Raw genomic sequence first — 22,093 nt, 5'->3', positions numbered from 1 at the left:
TTCCATCTGATGTTGAGCCTGCAGGTGCACAGAAGTCAAGAATTGAGGTTTGGGAACCTCCACTTAGATTTCAGAAGATGTATGGAAATGCCTGGATGCCCAGGCAAAAGCTTGCTGCAGGAGTGGGGCCCTCATGGAGAACCTCTGCTAGGGCAGTACAGAAGGGAAATGTGTCAGAGCCCCCACATAGAGTCCCTACTGGGGCACTGCCTCGTGGGGCTGTGAGAAGAGGGCCACTGTCCTCCAGACCCCAGAATGGTAGATCCAACAACAGCTTGCACTGTGTGCCTGGAGAAACCACAGACACTCAGCTCCAGCCCATGAAAGCAGCCCGAAGAGGGTATATACCCTGCAAAGCCACTGGGGCAGAGCTGCTCAAGACTATGAGAACCTACTTCTTGCATCAGCATGACCTGAATGTGAGACATGAAGTCAAAGGAGATCATTTTGGAGCTTTAGAATTTGACTTCCCCATTGGATTTTGGACTTGCATGGGCCCTGTGACACCTTTGTTTTGGCTAATTTCTCCCATTTGGAATGGCTGTAGCTGTATTTACCCAATACCTGTACTTCTATTGTATCTAGGGAATAACTAGCTTGCTTTTGATTTTACAGAGTTGTAGGCGGAAGCGACTTGCTTGTCTCAGATAAGACTTTGGACTGTGGACTTTTGGGTTAATGCTGAAATGAATTAAGAGTTTGGCAGACTATTGGGAAGGCATGATTGGTGTTGAAATGTGAGGACATAAGATTTGGAGGGGCCAGGGATAGAATGATATGGTTTGGCTCTGCGTCCCCACCCACATCTCATCTTGAATTGTGCTCCCATAATTCCTCCATGTTGTTGTAGGGACTCCGTGGGAGATCATTTGGGTGATGGGGGCAGTTTCCCTTATACTGTTCTCATGGCAGTGAATAGGTCTCACAGGATCTGATGGTCTTATCAGGGCTTTCTGCTTTTGCATCCTTCTTATCTTTTTCTTGCCACCTACATGTAAGAAGTGCCTTTCACCTCCTGCCGTGATCCTGAGGCCTCCTCAGCCATGTGGAACTGTATGTCCAATTAAACCTCTTTTTCCTCCCAGCCTTGGGTATGTCTTTATCAGCAGCATGAAAACAGACTAATACAACAGTCTTCTGGGGAAAAACAAAGAATAATCAGTAAATGTAATTTTAAAATTTTATTAAGTGCTAGAAGGCAATAAATGTATTTAAAAAAAAAAAAGTAAAGGAGCATGGTAAGGAGACTCAGGAGTATGGCACTGAGGGAGCAGTGAAGAGGGCCATGTACAGGTTACAATATTAAGTGGGTTGTCAGGGTAAACCTCAATGAGAAGAATACCTTTAAGTGAAGAGTTGAAGGAAGTGAGTCAGTTCGTATGCATACTTGGGAGAAGGTTCAGAGGAGGGAACAGCCAGATCCATTGCCATAAGGTAGAATAATGCCTACCATGTTTAAGGAACAGCATGGATGGCCATTGTGGATGGAGTGAATTGATTCCTAACATAAACAAGTGAATGTCTTCTAATACCCAACTCAGTCTTTGAGGGTAGAAAGATTGGGTTCAATTACCCTACAACATGATGAAAAAGGAACCATAAATACTGAGCATCTAATATATGCCAGACACCTTACATGTTTTCTTATTTCATCTTTACATTAATGTATTGAGGCAGTTATTATAATCACCATTTTGCCAATTGGGATAATAACATGTAGGTAAGTTATATGATGAGATCAGTGTCTCAAAGCTGTGAAGTAGTGAAGATAGATTCTTAGGATACCTTCAAATCCTAAGCTTTTTGGCTGCAGCACCCAACCTCACTAGTGTTCATTGTGTTGAAGTTCAATTTCTAAACAAAGTAGACTGACGATATCTAAGGATTACTAAAACTCAGCTCCAGGGATAGCAAGCAGTGCCACATTGGCTACTAGGTCCAAAAGTGACTGGGGCTCCCTCTTGTTTTCTCTCTTACCCATTTCCCAGCATTCCTTTTCCTGTTTACAGGAAGAGAAGTTATTGAAGATGACCTCTGTACAGATCACAGACATCATTAGTTGCAGACAACTCTTTAAAATCACCCTCCAAAGAAAGTCACGTGACAAGTCTCCTGCATGCTAAATAGTGTTCCCTTTAGGGCACATTCCTGAGCAGTCATCTGATAGCACCTGCCTCCTCCTCCCGGCCTGTAACTTCTGGGAGCAGTCAGCTGGGGCACCCAAATAACAGCTGTTGCCAGCAGCCCCCTCAGCTGGCTGCAACCAAAGGTTGAAATCTACCTATAATAATATCATATTCTAACCCTTTCATGCAACTTTTAGCATAAACTGCAGATGTTTATGCTATGAAATTTCAATTTTGACCAGTGTGAAATTTGTAATCCTTTCTTCCCTAAAGACATATGTTTTCTGTTTTCTGTTAAACCTTTTTGTTACCTGTGCTTGACCACCTTTCTAATTGCCCTAGATAATAATAGTACATTGAGATTACAGTTTTCTGCATACACATGTGCATCATACACACACACTTATTTACTTAACTCATGCTCTACATGTTTCACGTAAAACATGTAAAAATGTCTCTGTACATATAAGGTGACAAGGTTAAAGCTGAATCCACTGACTAAATAGTTGAGGTTTGAAGAGGAAAGCAATGGCAGGTATATTGGTAGGAAAGATAAGAAGAATTAAAGTCAGTTTTTTGGAGATCATGGTATAGACAAGCTCTCATGGCCACACAGTTAACTTCCTAGCATGAATTTGTGCTATTGTGGAAAAGAGGTGAAAAAGCTAGTAACATGGAAAAAACTGGACCTCCTTGTGTTCAGTCTTAGCAGAGTATTACAAACAAAAGCAACACAAATCCAACTCTGATTAGACCTTTGTATTAGTCCGCTTTCACACTGCTGATAAAGACATACCCGAGACTGGGCAAAAGAAAGAGGTTTACTGGACTTACAGTTCCATGTAGCTAGGGAAGCCTCACAATCATGGCAGAAGGCAAGGAGGAACAAGTCATGTTTCACATGGATGGCAGCAGGCAAAGAGAGCTTGTGCAGGGAACTCTCATTTTTAAAACCATCAGATCTCATGAGACTTACTATCATGAGAACAGCATAGGAAAGACTTGCCCCCATGATTCAGTTGCCTCCCATGGGATTCCTCCCACAACATGTAGGAACTGGAGATGAGATTTGGGTGAGGACACAGCCAAACCGTATCAACTTTCAAAAAGAATGAACTCAACTTCAATTCCCTACTATGTGATGAACTAGACACTGAGCAGCTCTCCAGTGGTAGCACAATTAGATTGTGGCTAATGTATTACAAATATACCTTTTGAATATATTCCTGGCTGTCATGAAAATAAGCAGCTCTTGACAGACAATAGTCTTTGTTTTTGGAACTACTTTATATCTGCGTATCTACTGTAGTGTCACAGATTATTATCCTTCAGGGAACTTGGAGGAGCTACTACTCTTTCTTATGGAGAGTCCATAAGATTTTTCCCCTGATAGGTAAGACGTCATTTATTTATTGGTGCTTTGACAATTTTTTATTTTGTCTTTAGTTATCTTTTTATTTTGATGTGTAAACTTTGTAGTTTTAATAGTATGATCATGTGAGAGAAAAAAATTGCATTTATTTCAGTCATTCCTTTAATTCAGGCTTGTTTGTTTAAAAAACAAATTGAAATATTTGAAGATTAAAACAGAAACTCAAAATTTTATTAATTTAAGGAGGAAAGAATTCAAAATGTAAGTCCCAAATAAATCATTGTGTATACAAACATTTAATACAAAGCTTTATTAACTAGCTAATTAAATGATATTAAGCTTGTGGCTGGTAAATTAAAAGCAAATAAGAATCAATTTTACTTGAAAATAAAAGCTTTTGGGAAAAGGTATGAAGCAAGAATTTTACCTACTCACTCTTATATTGGACATTTGCAAGAATGGTTTTAATTACTTAGTAAATCCAGACATTAAGAATTTGTAGTAAAGAGTGCACACTGAAGCTAATAGAAATATTATGCTTAATATAAAAAAAAAGCAAGAAAACAAAGAAATTTGGGAAAAATCAGGCACAAACCACCAAAATGGTTTATTTCTTTTAATTGTGATGTAGGCTGACAGAATGAAAATTAATAATCATACAATTTTTAAGTAAAATTATTAGCGTTTTGCATTTTTTGTTGCACAGAACCCTAATCCAAGGATTTACTTTTCAAGCAAGATAGGATTTTGCCAATTCCCCAGGCAAACTCCCTGATTATACAAAAATAAACTAATGAATGGCTCAGAGTTTATGAGCCTTTCTCCAAGACAATTTGTTTTATTGAAATAATTGGGTGGCCTAGAACTTTGAAAAATGCTTGCCATTTTTCAAATAAAATTACTGATATTTTTGGACAGTTTTAAACTGTTCATTTGCTACTATTTTTCTCTCTGATATGATATACCATTTGGAATCTAAATTTTGTTTTTATGTTGTAATTCCGCTTTTTCTGAAATTATAATTCTGAAAAAATATATATTGGATACAAATATGGACTGGGTATGTTTATTGCAAGCTATTTTTTCTTCCATATTTGTTATTATGAGTGAAAACTATGATTCTTAATATAATGCATTTCCCTGTAAAAAATTTATTCTTTGATGTATAATACTTACACTTATATGTTACCATCCTTCTTGGGCTATTATTATTGAATATTAAAGTATTACTTTCATTTCAAGAACTTCAGTAAGAAGAGAATGAAATTCAGGGCTTTGCCCATGAAGCCAAGCAGATGCCTGTGTTTAAAAATAATAAGCATAATGAAAAATTTCAATTGAAATCTAAATAAATCTATGCATTTGCATGTGCCTCTATTTCTCTAGTCTATGTTAAGAGAAAAGCCAAAGAGAACGATAGGAAAACAAAACAAACAAAAAACCTTCTGACCTATATATTACAGTTTTAAAAGGTGCATTCACTAGATTTCAATATTTAAGGAGGCATTGCTTCTTAAATGTCCAGAGGAATTTGTATGTTAACACCAATTTTGTGTGTGGAGGTGATGTATTAATATGATCTGGTATGTCTTAGAAATGTTTTTCTTTTTTTCCAAACTGATTATGACACCCACTCATTTCAATAAATTAGCATTATCATCTCAACCAAATCATCTTGAAGTGACATCAGATTCTCTTATTAATGCATGAGCTATGTTTGAAAAGTAATTAGAATTAACATTTCTGTTTCCTATCATCCAAATTAGCATTAATTGCACACATAACATTTTGTTTACAGCACTCACCAGATATGTAATAATCCTAGTAAAGTCATGGATAGGAAAAGTCCAGAGGAGGGGAAGAGATAATATGCATGCTGAAAGGAGGGAAACCACAGCTGAACTTAAAACTAATTTATGGAATGTGATCATATTTGACAAACAGGTTGTCCATAAAGGCAGGACATTTCTACTGTTTTTTGTTTTGTTTTGTTTTGTTTTTGAGATAGAGTCTTGCTCTGTCATCCAAGCTGGAGTGCAGTGGTGATCATGGCTCACTGCAACCTCTGTCTCCCGGGTTCAAGCGATTCTCCTGCCTCAGCTTCCGGAGTAGCTGGGACTACAGGTGCTTGCCACCATGCCCGGCTAATTTTTTGTGTTTTTAGTAGAGACAGGGTTTCACTGTGTTAGCCAGCATTGTCTCGATCTCCTGACCTTGTGATCCATATCCCAAAGTGCTGGAATTACAGGCATGAGCCACCACGCCTGGCCAGACACTTGTACTTTTAATACCTGTTTGCATAAGTATCAATGCTTCACAAACAAGGGATGTTCCATGAAGAAATCTGTGTGGTGGTAGTAGGGGTGAGGTGTGGTTAGAGATGGAGATTTGGGAAAATGGAAATTATAGTAAACTTCCTGTTTCCCAGGCTGTTTCCAAGAACAAAATCTGAACTGTAGGGAGAGAAATGGTTATGGAGATAGAGATTGAGATAGGTAGAGCTAGAGCTACAGTTAGATGTAGAGGTAGAGCTAGAACTAGAGCTAGATATAGAGATGAGGTAGAGATGTAAGTATAGCTAGAGCTAGAGGTAGAACTACAGGTAGAGCTAGAGAGCCAGGGATAGAGATGAGGTAGAGGTACAGATAGAAGTAGAGCTAGAGCTGGTACCAGTACTAGAGGTGGAGGTAGGCATAGACGTAGAGGTAGAGGTCATGTAGAGATAAAGGTAGAGCTAGAGCTAGAGATAGAGTTAAGGATAGGGATAAGGATAGGGATAGAGCTAGAACTAGAGCTATAACTAGAGATAGAGCTAGAGGTAGAGGTAGATGTAGAGATAGAGATGAAGGCAGAGGAAGGGAATGGAGAGGGGGAAGGGAGGATGATTTTATAAGAATACATTATATTTAATAAATATCAAAAAGAATCATTATCTAGAATATATTTTTAAACCCTCACAAATCATTAAGATATTTACATAAAACCCAAGAGATTATCAATTTTATAAACAGACCATACACAGAAAAAGAAGATAAAGTTATTAATAGGACTTGTAAAGGCTCTCAACCTCACATTTCGTTCAATAAAATATATAATAGAGTAACAATAAAGTACTATTTCACATTGACAATGATATGATTTGGCTCCGTGTCCCCACCCAAATTTCGCCTTTAATTTTAGTTCCCATAATTCCTACTTGTCATAGGAGGAACTCAGTGGGGGGTCATTTAATCATGGGGGCAGTTATACTCATGCTGATCTCATGATGGTGAGTTCATTCTCACAAGATCTGATGGTTTTATAAGGGGCTTTTCCCGCTTTTGCTTGGCATTTCTCTCTTCTGCCACCATGTGAAGAAGGGCGTGTCTCCTCCCCCTTCCACCATGATTGTAAGTTTCATGAAACCTCCCCAGCCATGTGAAACTGTAAGTCAATTAATCCTCTTGCCTTTATAAACGACACAGTTTTGGGTATTTCTTCATAGCAGCATGAAAACAAATGAATACAGACAAGGATGTAGAAAATTAAAACATCATAGATGTTGATGTAGATATACTTGGGGAAACTCTCATATATGTGGGCATAAGAAGAGCATATGCCCTTTGACCTGGCACTTCCACTCCTAGATATTTATTTTAGAGAAAATCAGGCAGATGGGTGCAGGCAAACATGTATGAATGTAATTTTTGTTTTTGCAGTGTTCCCTGTCATGATGAGAGTGGAAATAATTTTCTCTTGGTGGGAGATTGTACAAACAAATTATGCTTTATTCAAATTATGGAATACTCTATAGCAGTTAAAATTAACAATTTAGAGCTCCATGTTTCAATATGGATAAATCTCAAGAAACATAATTTTGAATAAAAAAACAAAAATGCAAACTATACATATAATATGAAAATGTATATGCAAATATAAATTCACAAAACAATAGGACATAAATTTAATTGATGTATATAGATATAGTAAAAGTACAAAAACATGTATGGAAACAGTACATAACAGCTTCTGGATAACAGTTATATTTGGGGATGGGCTTGGGGGAAGAAGTAAAAGAGAATAGCTTGGGAGCGGGGGTGTTTCTGTGATTTTTTTTTTTTTTTTTCTTTTACAAAAAGAGAGTCATGGAGCATCCAGTGATGTGATCCTGGCAGAAAGGCAGGTTTTAATTTCCCCACAATTCCTCCTGGAAAACAAACATATCAATTAGGATAGCCAAGAATAAATGCACTGTTAATGTCTTAAATAAAAGTCGAAGGCAATAAATTCTCATAAATTTCAGATTATGAACAGGAGTGGTAAATCACTTACAGCAGTATAACAAGAACAAGAACGAAGTTGTGTGGCAAGAATACTGAAAAATGAATAGGGACAACCTATGTATACCACAAACTTGGGGTATAAAAAAATTTTCTACAAACATCTACTAAAAGAAGAAGATCCTATATTCCTTGGGTGGAAACATGGGAAGACGTGTGAGAATGCCCAGTGAAACTGGGAAAAGTCCTCAGAATCTTCAATTTGCAAATAAGATTTAAAAACTGCTTGCAGACATGAAAAGATGATGGTTCTAGGTTAATTTAAATTTATAATTAAATGACCACACAATTAAGCCACTAGCTAATTTCCATTTAGTGTTAAATGACATAATAAAGAATTAGAGAAATCCAGAATGGGAGGCATTCTATGGAACAACTAAACTAATTTCTATAAGTCAATGGCTGGAGGAAAAGGGGGCAGAGGAAGAACTACTCTAAATTAAGAGTGACCTAAAAAACAAACATATTAAAATGTGGACCTTGTTTAGATTTTAATTCAAATTAACCAAAAACACAGTTTTGAGAAAATCCATACATTTGGTTAAGACCAGGTATAAGATTATGCCAAAGAAACATTATGAGTGATAATATTGTGGTTTTGTAGTGGATCATAATTTTTAGAGTTATACTGAATTATGATGGGGTAAAATAATATCATCTGATATTTGCTGAAAAATACTTCAAATAAGAAAAAGAAAAAACATGTTTTAAAAAATAGGTTAAGTGATCCCAAGTTATAGTAATCTAAACAGTATGGTACTGACAAAAGGACAGACATATGGATCAATAGAATAGAATAGAGGTCCCAGATAAACCCTTGTGCACACAATCAATCCATCAATCAATCTTTGACAAGAGTGCCAAAACCATACAATGGTCTTAAAGGGTAGTACTGTTAACAAACGGTGTTAAGAAAACTGGATATCCACATGTAAAAGAATGAAGTCAGATCCTTACTTTACACAATATACAAAAATAAACTCAAAATGAATTAAAGACCTAAGCATAAGACCTTAAAATATAAAACTACAATAAGAACACAGGAGAAAAATTTTATAACAGTGGATTTGGCAATGTTTTCTGGGATATGACACCAAAACCACAGGCAACAAAAGCAAAAATAGACAAATGAGAGTACATCAAACTTAAACCCTTTTGCACCTGAAAGGAAACAATCAGTAGAGTGAAAAAGTAACCTACTAGATGGGAGAAAATATTTCTAAATCATATATCTGATAAGGAGTTATATTCAGAGTATACAAAGAATGCCTATAATTTAACGACAAGCAAATAACCTAGTTAAAAATAATAGGTAAAAGCCTCAAACAGGTATTTCTCCAAAGATTTATAAATGGCTAACAAGTGACAAGATATTCAATGTCACTAACCATTAGAGAAATGCAAATCAGAACTATGTTGAGATATCACCCATTAAGGTGGTGATATGGTTTGATTCTGTGTCCCCACCCAAATCTCATGCCAAATTGTAATCCCCACATATCAGAGGAAGGACCTTGTGGGAGGTGATTGGCTCATGGGGGCAGATTTCCCCCTTGCTGTTCTCGTGATAGTGTGGTCTTATGAGATCTGATGGTTTAATGTTGTGTGGCACACGTGCCCCTTCTCTCTGTCTCTATCCTGCTGCACCATGGTAAAACGTGCTTGCTTCCCCTTTGCATTCTGACATAATTGTAAATTTCCTGAAGCCTCCCAAACATGCTTCTGTACAGCCTATGGAACTGTGAGTCAAACCTCTTTTCTTCAATTACCCAGTCTCATGTAGTTCTTTATAGCAGTGTGAAAATGGACTAATACACACGGCCACTGTTACAAAAACAGAAAATAGCAAGTGGTATTGGAATAAGGAGAAATTGCAATTCTTGTGCACTGTCAATGGGAACTGACAGTGCAGCCACTATGAAAAACAGTATAGAGTTTCCTCAAGGAACTAAAAAAATGCAGTTACCATATGTTTCAGAAATCCCACTTCTGGGTACATATCCAGTATAGAATTGAAGACAGACTCTTGATGATGTATTTTCATATCCATGTTCATTATAGCATTATTCACAATAGCCAAGAGGTGAAAGCAACCCAAATGTCCATTGACATATAAATGGATACAGAGAATGGAGTATATAGATACAGTGGAATGTTAGCCTAAAAAGAGAAGGAAATTTTGTCATGTGCTATAACATTGATGAACCCTGAAGACATTATACTAAGTAAAATAAGCCAATCACAAAAAGACCAACACTGTATGATTCCACCTGTATAAGGCATCTAAATTGGTCCAACTAATAGAAAGCAGAATTGTGGATGTCAGGGGCTGTGAGGAAGGGGAAATAGAGAGTTGTTTCTCAATGGGTATAGAGTTTCAGTTTTGCAACATGAAAAGTTTTTAGAGATCTACTGCACAACAATTTGACTGTTGTTAACACTATTGAACTATACACTTAGAAATGGTCAAGATAATTTTAATGTTAAACATGTTATGTTAAAATGTGTTTTCTATTATAATTTTAAAAATAAATAGGTTCTGTGAATGTGACAAAATCTTGATAACTGTTTTATCTTGGTGATTGGTATATCTAGTACTACTTTAATTTTGTGTCTATATCAAAGTTTTTATAATTTTTAGGGAAAAAAATTTGAAACAATTATGACAGAGTATTAATATCTGTTCATTCAAGGAAGGGAGCAAACTTGTGTTTTCTGTATATTTGGAATATCTCATCATTGTTAAAATCCGAAAGTAGTAACAGTAGCCAATTGGCAACATAGAACCTTAAGTTTACCCAGTTTGATTCTATGGGTCATAATTCTCAATTATCTGGAGAGACAATCATATTAATTAGTCCAATGAGACCAGTGGAGATTGTATAATCCAAATAGAGTTGCATTGAGGATGTGTGGTCTGTTCTGAGAGAAGCGATATGGGCTTTCAGAGTTTCCAAAAAAATGTTTACTACCGATTAAAAGGACAAGAAGGATTTTCACGGTGGGTCAAAAAGTTTGGTAATACGGCCTGGATGTTTCACAGCTTGATGCCACTATCTAGTTGTGCCACTAAGAGATCCAGAGACTCTTATGCTAGTTTTTTCACTTCTTTGAAAGAGAAAAAATGCTTGTAGACTTCCATGGTATTTATCACTATACCCTGATAGCTGAAGATTACAAATAATATTTTTATTTAGGAGCTGTTAACAAAGTTGTCAGTTATCTTTATGACCTAGCCAAGATAACTCATTAGCTTTTATACAATGAGATTATTGAAGACATAAAAAAGCTACAAAAAAATTAGCTGGGTGTGGTGGCAGGCGCCTGTAATCCCAGCTACTTGGTCGGCTGAGGCAGGAGAATCACTTGAGTCGCTGAGGTGGAAGTTGCAGTGAGTCGATATTGCGCCATTGCCCTCCAACCTGGGCAACAAAAGCGAAACTCCATCTAACAAAAAAGAAAAAAACAGACATTGATAGTAACATCAGCATCAAAATAGAATTGCATTTCCCCAATTCAAGTAGGTCACAAATGATGATCCAAAACTTAACTGAAGCAAAACAATTACTGAAGACATTTGCTCTGTAATTTTATACCAACTCTTTATTATGGTTTTTGTTTTTCGGTTTTTTAAGGTTAGGAGGTGTTTCAGAAAGTGACTTAATAAGAATTTTTTAAAAGCTTTTTTTTTTACTTTTTATTTTGAAATAGTTGTGGATTCATAATTTGCAAAATGGATAGTTCTTGGGCACCCTTCACTCACTTTCTCCCAGGGGTTACATCTTATATTAACGATAGTACAATGTCAAAACCGGGAAATTGACATTGGTACAATGTGGTGTATAGTTCTATGCCATTTTTGTATATATATGCATTCCTGTAACAACTGCTAGAAGCAAGATATGGAATTCTTCCACCACCACAAAGATTTGTTGGTGTTAATATTTTACCAATTTATGTCCAATGTAGAAAACTTGCCTTCTTTTAAGTCTCTGTACCCATCTCCCCAACCCATTTATAATATTGTTGTCTTAAATATTTTCTCTACATACATTTAGATTCATATCGGAAAATATTGTACTTTTAGCTTTGACTACTAAACTAAATTTAGAACACACAAGAGCAGAAGGAACGTCTTTTGTATTACTTATATTTGTTGTTCTTGATGTTTTAAGATTCCTTCTTTAATCATTTCCATTCGCTTTCAAGGGGTTTCTTTAGCCATTGTTTTAATGTATGTGGCTTGTGAAAACTTCTCTTAATTTTCATTAATCTGAAAATGCATTTATTTCTTTTTCATTTCTGAAGGAAAATGTTGCCAGATACAAAATTTGGGTTTGACAGTTCTTTTCTTTCAGGACTTGAAATTTGTTGTACCATTTCCTTCTGATCATTGTGAATTCTGATGAGAAATCCACTGTCACTCAAATTGTTTTTTCCCCTGATAGTTAAGGTGTCATTTATTTCTTGGTGCTTTCAAGATTTTTTGTTCTTAGTCTTCTTTTTATTTTGATATGGATTAGCATGGATTTCTTGTGTTTGGATCTCACTTTTATTTATTTATTTATTTATTTATTTATTTATTGAGATAGAGTCTCACTCTGTCACCCAGGCTCGAGTGTAGTGGCGTGATCTCGGCTCACTGCAAGCTCCGCCTCCTGGGTTCACACCATTCTCCTGCCTCAGCCTCCCGAGTAGCTGGGACTACAGGCGCCTGCCACCACACCTAGCTAATTTTTTGTATTTTTACTAGAAACGAGGTTTCACCATGTTAGCCAGGATGGTCTTGATCTCCTGACCTTGTGATCCACCTCAGCCTCCCAAAGGAAAATATTTTCTTAAGTGCAATTTTAATATAACCTAAACTATATATTCTTGGCCCTTGTTCACAAATAATTCATGACTACAGTTGCAATAGTAGTAGAAACATACTCATCATTCACAGCACATAAATTGAGGCCAGTTTGCTGGGGATAATTTCTGCTTATGTATTCTGCTTTATAGCTTTATTAAACAAAATTTTATATTTTTACTACAATATTCTTAGAGAAAAGATAGCCATAAAATACATAAAATACAGTGAATGTCTCAAGAACCATTGGTATATTTGCTCAGCCGATTTTGAACTCTGTGATCCTAGAAAGTTCACTTAATCTCTTTATAGTTCACATCTCAGTTGGTAAAATGGGATGATAGAGGCAATGATCTACTGAGCTCAGGAATTAATACAAAACACAGATTCTTTCTGTTTGTTTTTGGCATGACATAGCTTTTGGTTATTTCATTGCTCTTTAGTATCATCTATAGAAAGCACACAGAAAAAGGAAACAACGTTGAAACAAATGCATCACTTTTAAACTTTAGCTCCTAAATGTACCAGTAATTATAATTGAGGTATGAACTGCAGTCACTTTTTCTAAGACGAACTTTCTAAAATTCGATTATTCTCTGAAAACCTCATTTCTGTGGGTATAGTTTTCCTATTATTAATAAAGACATTTGATCCTGAGTTTTAGCAAACAACCTGACATAATGAAAGGGGAGAGTGTCCTGGAAAAAGCAGGGACTGTGGAATTAGGAAACTGACATTTACCACTGAGTCTGGGCCAGTTTATTGAATGTCTTCAAACCTCAGATTTCTTATCTTTCAGAAAATTGGGACCAACAAAATATACCCTAAAAAGATTATAATGAGAATTTGAACTACATTACTGGTCAGATGGAAATGACATAAAACATTTTTATCAATATGCCCTAGAGTCCCGGGCCTGTATTCTTTCTCTGAGTACCTGAGTAAGCTCCTACCAACATTTGGTTTTTCAGCAGTAAAATAGAGGTAATATCTGTTCTAACTACCTCACAGAGTTATTCGTTGAACAAAAAGCAATAAAATTACGTTTATTTATTGCAAAATGATATATAAATAATGTTCACTAAGGTTTTATGGAAGTTTAAAAATTATTAGGTTTTTTTTTTTGTATATTTGAATAGACTTGCTTAGGTTGAAACTTCAATAAGGTGTTAAGCGTCAGACACGCAGAGTCCAATGATCTGCCTTGAGTTTTTCCCCTCTGCTTTCTCATTTCGCTGCTAAGGGTGGGCACCAGAGTCGGCCTGTGTCAGAACTGAGAATGAGGAGTGGGCTGCCTTTGTTGCTTCTCACTGTCCCCTGCTTTCTCTGCAGTGCCAACTGTGAGATGTTCCTATTCTCATGCTGAATTTCATCCTTTTGCTCTTTACTTCCATAAATTATTCCTTAGAAAGAGCAAAGAATGAATTAAATAATTAATTTTGAGCATTTACATAACAATACAAAACAATATCCTTTTGAAAGATTTGCCACCATTTTAGTTTTGTGAAAAATGCTGGAGTCTTGTATCTATTTAATTACCATTTTCCATTCAGTGTCTTTATGGTGCCTAGTCTGTCATATTCTCATTACTTTTCTTTCTTTCAATTTGTCAATGGCTTCACCTGTGTGCCTTAATATTATTTGGCTCTTTTTATCAACTTCATGAAGATTTGCATATATTGTAAGATTTACAATTTTAGTTGGCATTATATGTACTTGGCACTGTAATTTTATTGTATTATTAGGTATTTACAGTATCTGGTAATCAGCAAGAAACAGATAAAAATGCTTTGACATAATGGACGAAAACACAGGCTAGTGATTAATTCACTAGTGAACGTATTTGTGTTATTAAGACCTTGCATTCTTACACAAATGCCAATTGCAGGAACTTGTAACGAATGTAGAAGGAGGCTAGCTATGACTGTATTTAAAAAGTACTATTATTATTATTCCCATTTTACTCATGAGAAACTGAACCTTAGCCATGTTGAGGAAGTTGCCAAGAAAGACGTTTCGCATGGCAGAGTCAGGACTTGAATCTGTATTGGTTTGACTTTCCGAGTTCTTCAGACCTCAAAGAACTTACAATTTGGTTATGTGTTTTTGAGGAAGAACAGAGAAAGAAGAAATGAGTCATGATAATACAAGATAATACAACTGTTAATTAAGTGTACAATTATGTGACCTAGACTATCCGTTTTTCATGAATTCAGGAAGAGTATGGGACCGTAGTATTAGAGTGGGCGGGGGGGAGTGGGCGCTGGATTTTCAGATCATTTGGTAATGTCCTCATTATTTGGATGAGAAAACTGAAGTCAAGACAAGTAAAGTGATTGTCCCAAACTAACAAAAATGGCTCTTACAACTAGAACTCCTACTTTTTTCTAAGATAATTTTGTAACTAATTGAAAATAGTATATATTCTAATTGTGAGATTAGAATTTTTTAATAATGTACAACAGGCACTCAATATTTTATTCAATGTCATTTTATTCAACTTTGCTTCTTAATAACATTGATAAGAAAAAAAATGTGATTCCCCATTGGGGCTACTGTCTGTGTGGAGTTTGCACATTGTTATGTCCAGAGTGGGTTTCTGCTTGGCTACCTGAGATGCTGGGAAGGACTTTGGCCACCTGGGACCGTGAACTGAAATAATAGGGTAAATAATTATCTTTCTTGCTTGTATTAATCTTTCTTAAATGAATGTATAGCTTACATTTATCTGAAGTTTTAAGGTTAGAAGGGTGTTGTTTTTTATTTAGAAGTTTGGTGACATTTTTGTGAGCAGAAATACTCCATAAATATTTGTCTCTTTTTTATATTAATTACCCTATGGTAAAATTGACTTCAATAGTCATTGTTTCACTTAAAGTTGCAGTTTTCAAGAATCGACCAATGATGTTATGTGAGACCTTATTGTATATCATAAAGTTTTTCAAACTAGAGAAGAAAAGACCATGAAAGAGAACAGAGACTTAGTACTATGGTGACACAGAAGAGGCCAAGAAAAATGTAGAATGATTCACCCATTAAACCTGCCTATATGGAAATTTATATAAGGCACTGTTGGGTCCTGTAGCTAAGGAATTATTGAGTAACTTATACAGTCTGTTAGGGAACAGAGACACTTCTACAAAGAATACTATAATGGAGTAAGAACAATTTAAAAGGAAAGTCACATAGTGTATGGCCACTAGGAGTGGGGAGTTATTAATTCAGCCTAAGGGATCCCCACTGATCTTGTTATAATGCTTCACAGAGGTGACAATTAAGTTTACGGGGGACCTGAAGGGCAGGGAGTTATTCCATCTAGAAAGAACTGCAAAGGGATAACGTATTATAAAGCAAACATGTTAAAGGAATAGCAAGAAATTCAAAGAGGTCCTAAATACTTATGCAAAAGCCTTAGAGATGTGTTTTGAAGAATTTTTGGCTTGTTAAAATTGTAGAATCATTCTGTCCAGAAAGGTTTTGCTCATTTCTAATTTTGCTTAAGTAAAAAATCCTTCAGAATGCATTTCTAATTTTCTGGTGTTAGCATTAGCAGCCTCCACATTAACATTCAAAGTTTAATAATCAGCACAACCTGTAAGTGTTGACCACCCGTGACTAAATGCTGCATCACCTTGGCTATGTTTGCTTTTATGCCTTTGAAGAAATGCGTAGACTTTGCTAGGCTACTCGCTTTTCAGTTATAAAGGGAAACATTTACATTTTACTCCATAAATTTGTGCAATCATTGTGTGTCAATCAAACATAAATAAAACTTACAGAGAAAAGAATCAATTAGAATTAACTGAAATAGCACCGACTAAATGTGAGCTGATGCAATGAGAATCTCCATGGTTCCATTAGCAAAGAAACAAAAACAAACTTCTCTGTATGGTATCTGCAGCTTGCTGTGTGTTTTTCTCTCAGAATATTTATCATTCATAAAACTTACTTGTTTTTTTTCTTCCAGAAAGCAAACTCTCATTTCTTAACATTTTTATGCTTCTGTGGAACTCTTTGGCTGTTAAAGTTGACATAAGAACTTCTATTTCATAATAGCTTACCTGTTTGTTCCCTTCCCTCCTTGGAGCTCAGGGACTAGGTCTTGAGGGGAGGGATGACATATTAATCATCTAGAATTTCCAGTATCTAGCACTTAGTAGTTGTTTAATCAATGAAAAGTGGATGATTGAGAATAAATGAATAAAACTGTTGTGAAAGCCCCATTCATCTGAGGATTTACATATTGGCAGGGTGGGCCTGGTAAGAAGTAAAATTTAGTGTCTAAGAGAGATTACCCTGAAATATTGGAATTTTAGGGAACCAAAATTAGCACCTCTTTTTTTCACCCACTCTTGAACTTATGAAATGAGATACATAAAACAAATGGAGATTTAAACATACTAGTTAAAAAAAATATTAATAGTAACTGGTAAGTTCTTTAGAGATCATGACTTACATCTGCTGTCAAAATAGTTCACAGATACTTCATCCCAGGGTTAGGCAGATTTATCTCCAAGTCACCAGCTTAGCTGGACACTGCAGGGTCCTCCTATTACGTGATAGGCAATAGAGATATTGTGCTGAAAAAGTCCTGCTTTCACACTGTTGAAGTGAAGTGAATGGATAATTTCGATATAGTGTAATGGTGAACTATATAGGGAATTAAGGGAGGACAGGAGAGAGTCTCATAGCTTTGACTTAGAAGGCCCAAGGAATGAAATATCCAAGATGTGTTTTGAAGAAAGGATAAGAGTTGTCTAATAAAGAATGGAATGTTCTAGACCAGAAAACCAAACCAAAGAAAACAAACATGAAGTGTTTGAGGCACAAAGCTTTTTGTTTTTAATGATCAGAAGGCAGAAGATGAAGGGAGGGAGAGAAGACAAGGAGGAGAAGAAGAGGAAAGAAGGGAGTAAGAATGAGACAGGAGAGCTTACTGAGGATGGATCAGGAAGGGCTTTGCAAGCAATTTTATGTACTATCCACTGGACCCTCTCCTAAGGGAACAAATAGTGGATAACTGAATGGTTCTTAGCAGGAGGATAGCACAATAGATCTTTCACTGTGTGAAACACTAAGAAAGTTCGCAAAATAAACATTTAGGAGGCTTGAACTCCAGGAGAGGCAGGAAAGTTGGAGAGAGGATGACAGATCGGAGACACTTGTAGGATGTAAAGTCAAGAGGCTTGGTGGTAGTTTATTTAAAGAAGGGGGGCCGATGCCCAGGTTCTCTGTCTTAGAGAAAGAGATGATGGGGCATAACATGAGCTACAGCTGCATCTAGTTGCTATGGATTTATTTGCTAAAACAGGATTTTTTTTTCTCAGTTTCAGCTGGGACAAATACTCTCCCATGTTCATCTTTGCCCAATATGTGATCCGGAACAGTTCAATACAATTAGCAACTTCAGATCATTGGCAGGACTGAAATAGCAAAGTGTGATATCACCTATAAATTAAGATGTATTACTAAGCATCCTCAGAGTGCTTTGGATCTGTATGATTAGCTTCCCCATTGATCATGCATTCAGGCCAAATTCTCTGGAGACTGTCCTGTCTTCAGAGAATACAGATGCCTAATAACCCAGATGTAGCTGGTTAGAGGGTTCTACTGCTAGAAGAAAATTTTGACTCTACTAAAGCCAACCCTCTTCAAGATTCATAGATCATGAAAAAAATCTTTAAAGCTGTTTAGGACAATGTTTTCAATCCTGGGTCAAGATCCATTCGTGAGTTATGAAATCACTTCTGTGGGTTACATCTTGCTTACTTGTCTTAAAAACTGAACTAGAATGTAATAGACTAGAATAGAAAATATCAAAGCATATCACATATATAACAAATGGATTTTTTTTTTGTGAAACAAGCATGGATGGGAGCAGAGAAGAAAGGCATTTTGGTAGCAATAACAATCTGAACGAAGGTGGAAAGGTAGGAAAACATAAAGAACGTGTGGAGAATATCAAGTAGTTCATGATGGCTATGGTGAGTATAGATGTAGATGATTTGTGGAAGATAAAAGTAGATAATCACTGAAACCCTTATTATATTGGGACATGAAAAACAACTCAGGAATTAGTATGTCATTCAGTAGGCAAAGGAGAATCATGGAAGGTTCTTGAGCAGGGAATCTACATGAGGGAAAGTTTAATATGAGAGCAGTGGGGAGGATCATTCTTTACAGAAATCAGGTAGCAGTTGTAGCAACAATCCAGACCTGGGGAACTAAAAATCTACATGTCAAATTTCTTCCTACCTCAGAGCTTTACACATGCCATTCTCTTTGCCTCGGTCACTCTCCACCACAGCTTTTACCACCTTATTCTAACTATTTACTTCTAGTTTTTGTTTTTAATATATTAATCAAAGTTTTTATCTAAGAGAAATTTTTTGACCTCCCCAAGACTCCTATTATATATATATATCACTCTTTTGATCAGGTAATTAAAGTGCTGTTATTTCACATTTGTGTCCTCTGTTAGAATGCAATGTCCATAAGCAGAAGGAATCTGTCTTGTTTACAGCAGTTATCTCTAGCAATTAGGGTGCCTTGCACACTGTTGACTAATAACTTTTTGCTGAATGAATGAAGGAGCTGTGACAGTTACCATAGGAAAAAAGAAATCAAAGGAAAATCAGCATGACTCAGGGATTTACTAGGTCTTACACCAAGGGAAAGGAAAAGCCAGAGATTCAGTCATTGCTCTGTAAACAAACATTTGTTCCACATACACTCTATGTAAGGCACTGGTGCTGGGCCCTGGGAACATGGAGATGAATAAGATATAATTTCCTCAAATCGAGATGCTCACAGTTGGCAATCAGCAAATTCTTATGTAACTCTTACTATAAGCCAAGTACTTTTTTGTTTAAAGCACTTTATATACATTAACTGGACAATAACTTTATGAGGCAGATACTATTATCATTCCCATTTTATAGGTGAGTTTTATAGAAATTAAGCCAAGGAGAGATTAAATAACTTGCTTAAGTTCACACCAGTAAGTGTCAGAACTGGGATTTGGTTGCTACTATGCCATATTGCTTCTTTGATTTTTGCAAAGTGGCATTATAATAGATAGTTCAGAATACCTGGTCCAGAAGCAGTTCAGAATACTTGGTCCAGAAGCAGTCCAGAAAAGAAAGTGGCCATCTATCCAGAAGGGAGAGTCAAGGAAGGGGATGCGACAGTGTCATGTGGAAAGAGTGATAGGGAAAACATTCTAGGTGATAGCATTTCAAGGCAAGAAAGTATGAAACAACACGATGTTTTGGGAGATCTACAATCCATTTAGAATTCCTGGAGGGAGAAGACAACAGATAAAGCTACTGGTGAGGTCAGCAGGAGAGGTTTGTCTACCACTCTAACCTAATTCCAAAGGTTATCACAAATACAGGAATATCATAAGCAGTAGGGGTGTGGTGAAGTGGGATATGATCCAAAATCAGACTTGCTGATTAGAAATACCACCTTAGCAGTAGTGAGGAAGGATAGGTTTAGAGCATGAGCTGGAAATAGAGAGACAGATTAGGAGGTGACTGCAATCAGCCAGGCAGGAGATTATGAGGGACCCATTTAAGGCATTAGTAGTGGACACAGAAAGAAGAATTTAAGAGCACTGCAGAACTTGGAGAGGCACTAGATGTTGGGAATAGAAAGGAAGCAAGCTAAGGATCTCTTCAAGGTTCTTGACTTATAAAATCAGGCCACAAAAAGAGGGGTGGGACAACAGAGATGAAAGACAGTAAGTTATTTTTGGAGCATGTTTCATTAGAGATAGGCTGACTTCCTAGGTAAAATGTCCTGTACTTGACAATGTGGGGTCTTTACTTACTAAGAAGTTTGAAGCTCACAAGTGTTAGTGGAAGTCATGGATGTGAATGAAGACATGGAGGGAAAGGACAAATTCGAGAACTAATGGAAGGACTGAGCACAGAACCTTGAAGGATCAATCACAGCAGGGGTGGGAAGAAGAGGAGCCGGAAGAGAAGAGCAGAGATGACATGACCATAGAGGCAGGAAGACACTCATCTGGAGCCACATCACAGAAACAAAGATGCCACACCTTTCCTGGACTGTCATCTGGGGAATTCCTACTCATTTGTTCTTCAAAGTTCAACTGAAGCACTTCCTTCTCTGGGAAGTGTTCCTTGACTGCCCCCTTCCATGTAAAGCCTGTTTCCCTTTGCTGCCAACTGCTACTTGTGTACAACTTGAACTTTAAAGAAAGTACCCCTTCATATCCTTCTGTCTGAACGCCTGTCTTAACGCTTGGCCGTAAGCACCTTGGGGGTCCCAGACCACATTGCTGACCAGAGGGCTTGGCCTGTAGAAGATGCTTAATACACATTTGCTGAGTGAAGCACTATAGGAAACATTGAGTATCATTAAGACTTCCACAGAAGAGCCACTGCAAAATCTGTGCCAACTGTTGATGCTTCTAGAACACAGACTTACTTTCAGTTTTCCAAATAATCCATGTTGGTCTTAATGAAAGCCTTCCTATTAATTACTTTCTGAAGTCCTAATCTTATTTCAGAGGCCAATTACATCTTCTATGAGTATATTTTCACTACCAACCTAGAGATCAAACCACCAACAAAGCCCCCGAGTCCTGAGTTAATCATCCTTCTATACAAACTGTCTTATGCATATTTTTCTTATTGCACAGACCAAACATGTTATAATGATGGGCTCATCTCTGTGTCTTACATCAGGATGACGAGACTATGAGCTTTTCGATTGAAAGACCAATGTCTTGAAGATCTGTGGCTCCAGCAGTTATCACAGCAGACAAGCATTTGGTAAGACTTTGGGATAGGGAAGAGGAATTAGATGGTGCCTTGATTTCTGGCCATCAAACGGGCCACCGTCAGAGGGCACTGGCAGCTCTATCAGGCTGAGATTGCTTGAGGTGTTCCCGCAGTCTGAATCGTAGGCTGTTTGCGATGGAACTATAACTCCAACCCGGACTTCTGCATTTTTCTCAGGCAGCAGGATAGAGGGTGCATGCTCTTACTTCTGGATCAGCTTCTCTGCTCTGATTGCCTTAACTGATTTGAAACTACTCTCTCTGTCTCCATGCTACCTTACAGCCTGTTCTCCTTACCACATCAGAGGTGTGTCCAAGAAACAGTTCTGCTCAAAGCATGCTATATAAGTTTTTCACAATTGCCTCAACCTGCATTTACAGTTGTATATCTGCCACCAGTCCTGGTTCACCACCCCCCTGTCAATACAAAACTCTCTGCTGTTTCCTGAATAGACCACAGACGCACCCACGCTAGTGCTCTTAGCTCAGGCTGTTTCGTCTTCTGCAAATTCCCTTCTCCACCTCTAAGAGTTCTAACTTGTCATGCAAGGCTCTTGTATTATTTACTTGATAAAGAGTTCTCTAATCATCCAGGTAGAGTTTTTTTCTCTC

General features: G+C 36.9%; 1 protein-coding gene across 1 annotated transcript in view; it reads right to left on the bottom strand.

The window, feature by feature from the left end:
* Positions 1 to 7,167: 7,167 nt before the first annotated feature.
* PTGER3 (prostaglandin E receptor 3) overlaps positions 7,168 to 22,093 on the bottom strand; it is a 199,289-nt gene continuing 184,363 nt past the window's right edge. The window contains exon 3 of the mRNA XM_073007210.1: positions 7,168 to 7,684. Within this exon, the coding sequence (XP_072863311.1) occupies positions 7,664 to 7,684 (21 nt within the window). The 3' untranslated portion in view covers positions 7,168 to 7,663. The remainder of the gene's footprint in view (positions 7,685 to 22,093) is intronic.

The sequence above is a fragment of the Chlorocebus sabaeus genome, chromosome 20 (assembly GCF_047675955.1).
Source record: "Chlorocebus sabaeus isolate Y175 chromosome 20, mChlSab1.0.hap1, whole genome shotgun sequence".
NCBI classification, from domain to species: Eukaryota; Metazoa; Chordata; class Mammalia; order Primates; family Cercopithecidae; genus Chlorocebus; species Chlorocebus sabaeus.
Note: the sequence above shows the minus strand (reverse complement) of the source record. Positions and strands in the feature narration are given on the sequence as shown.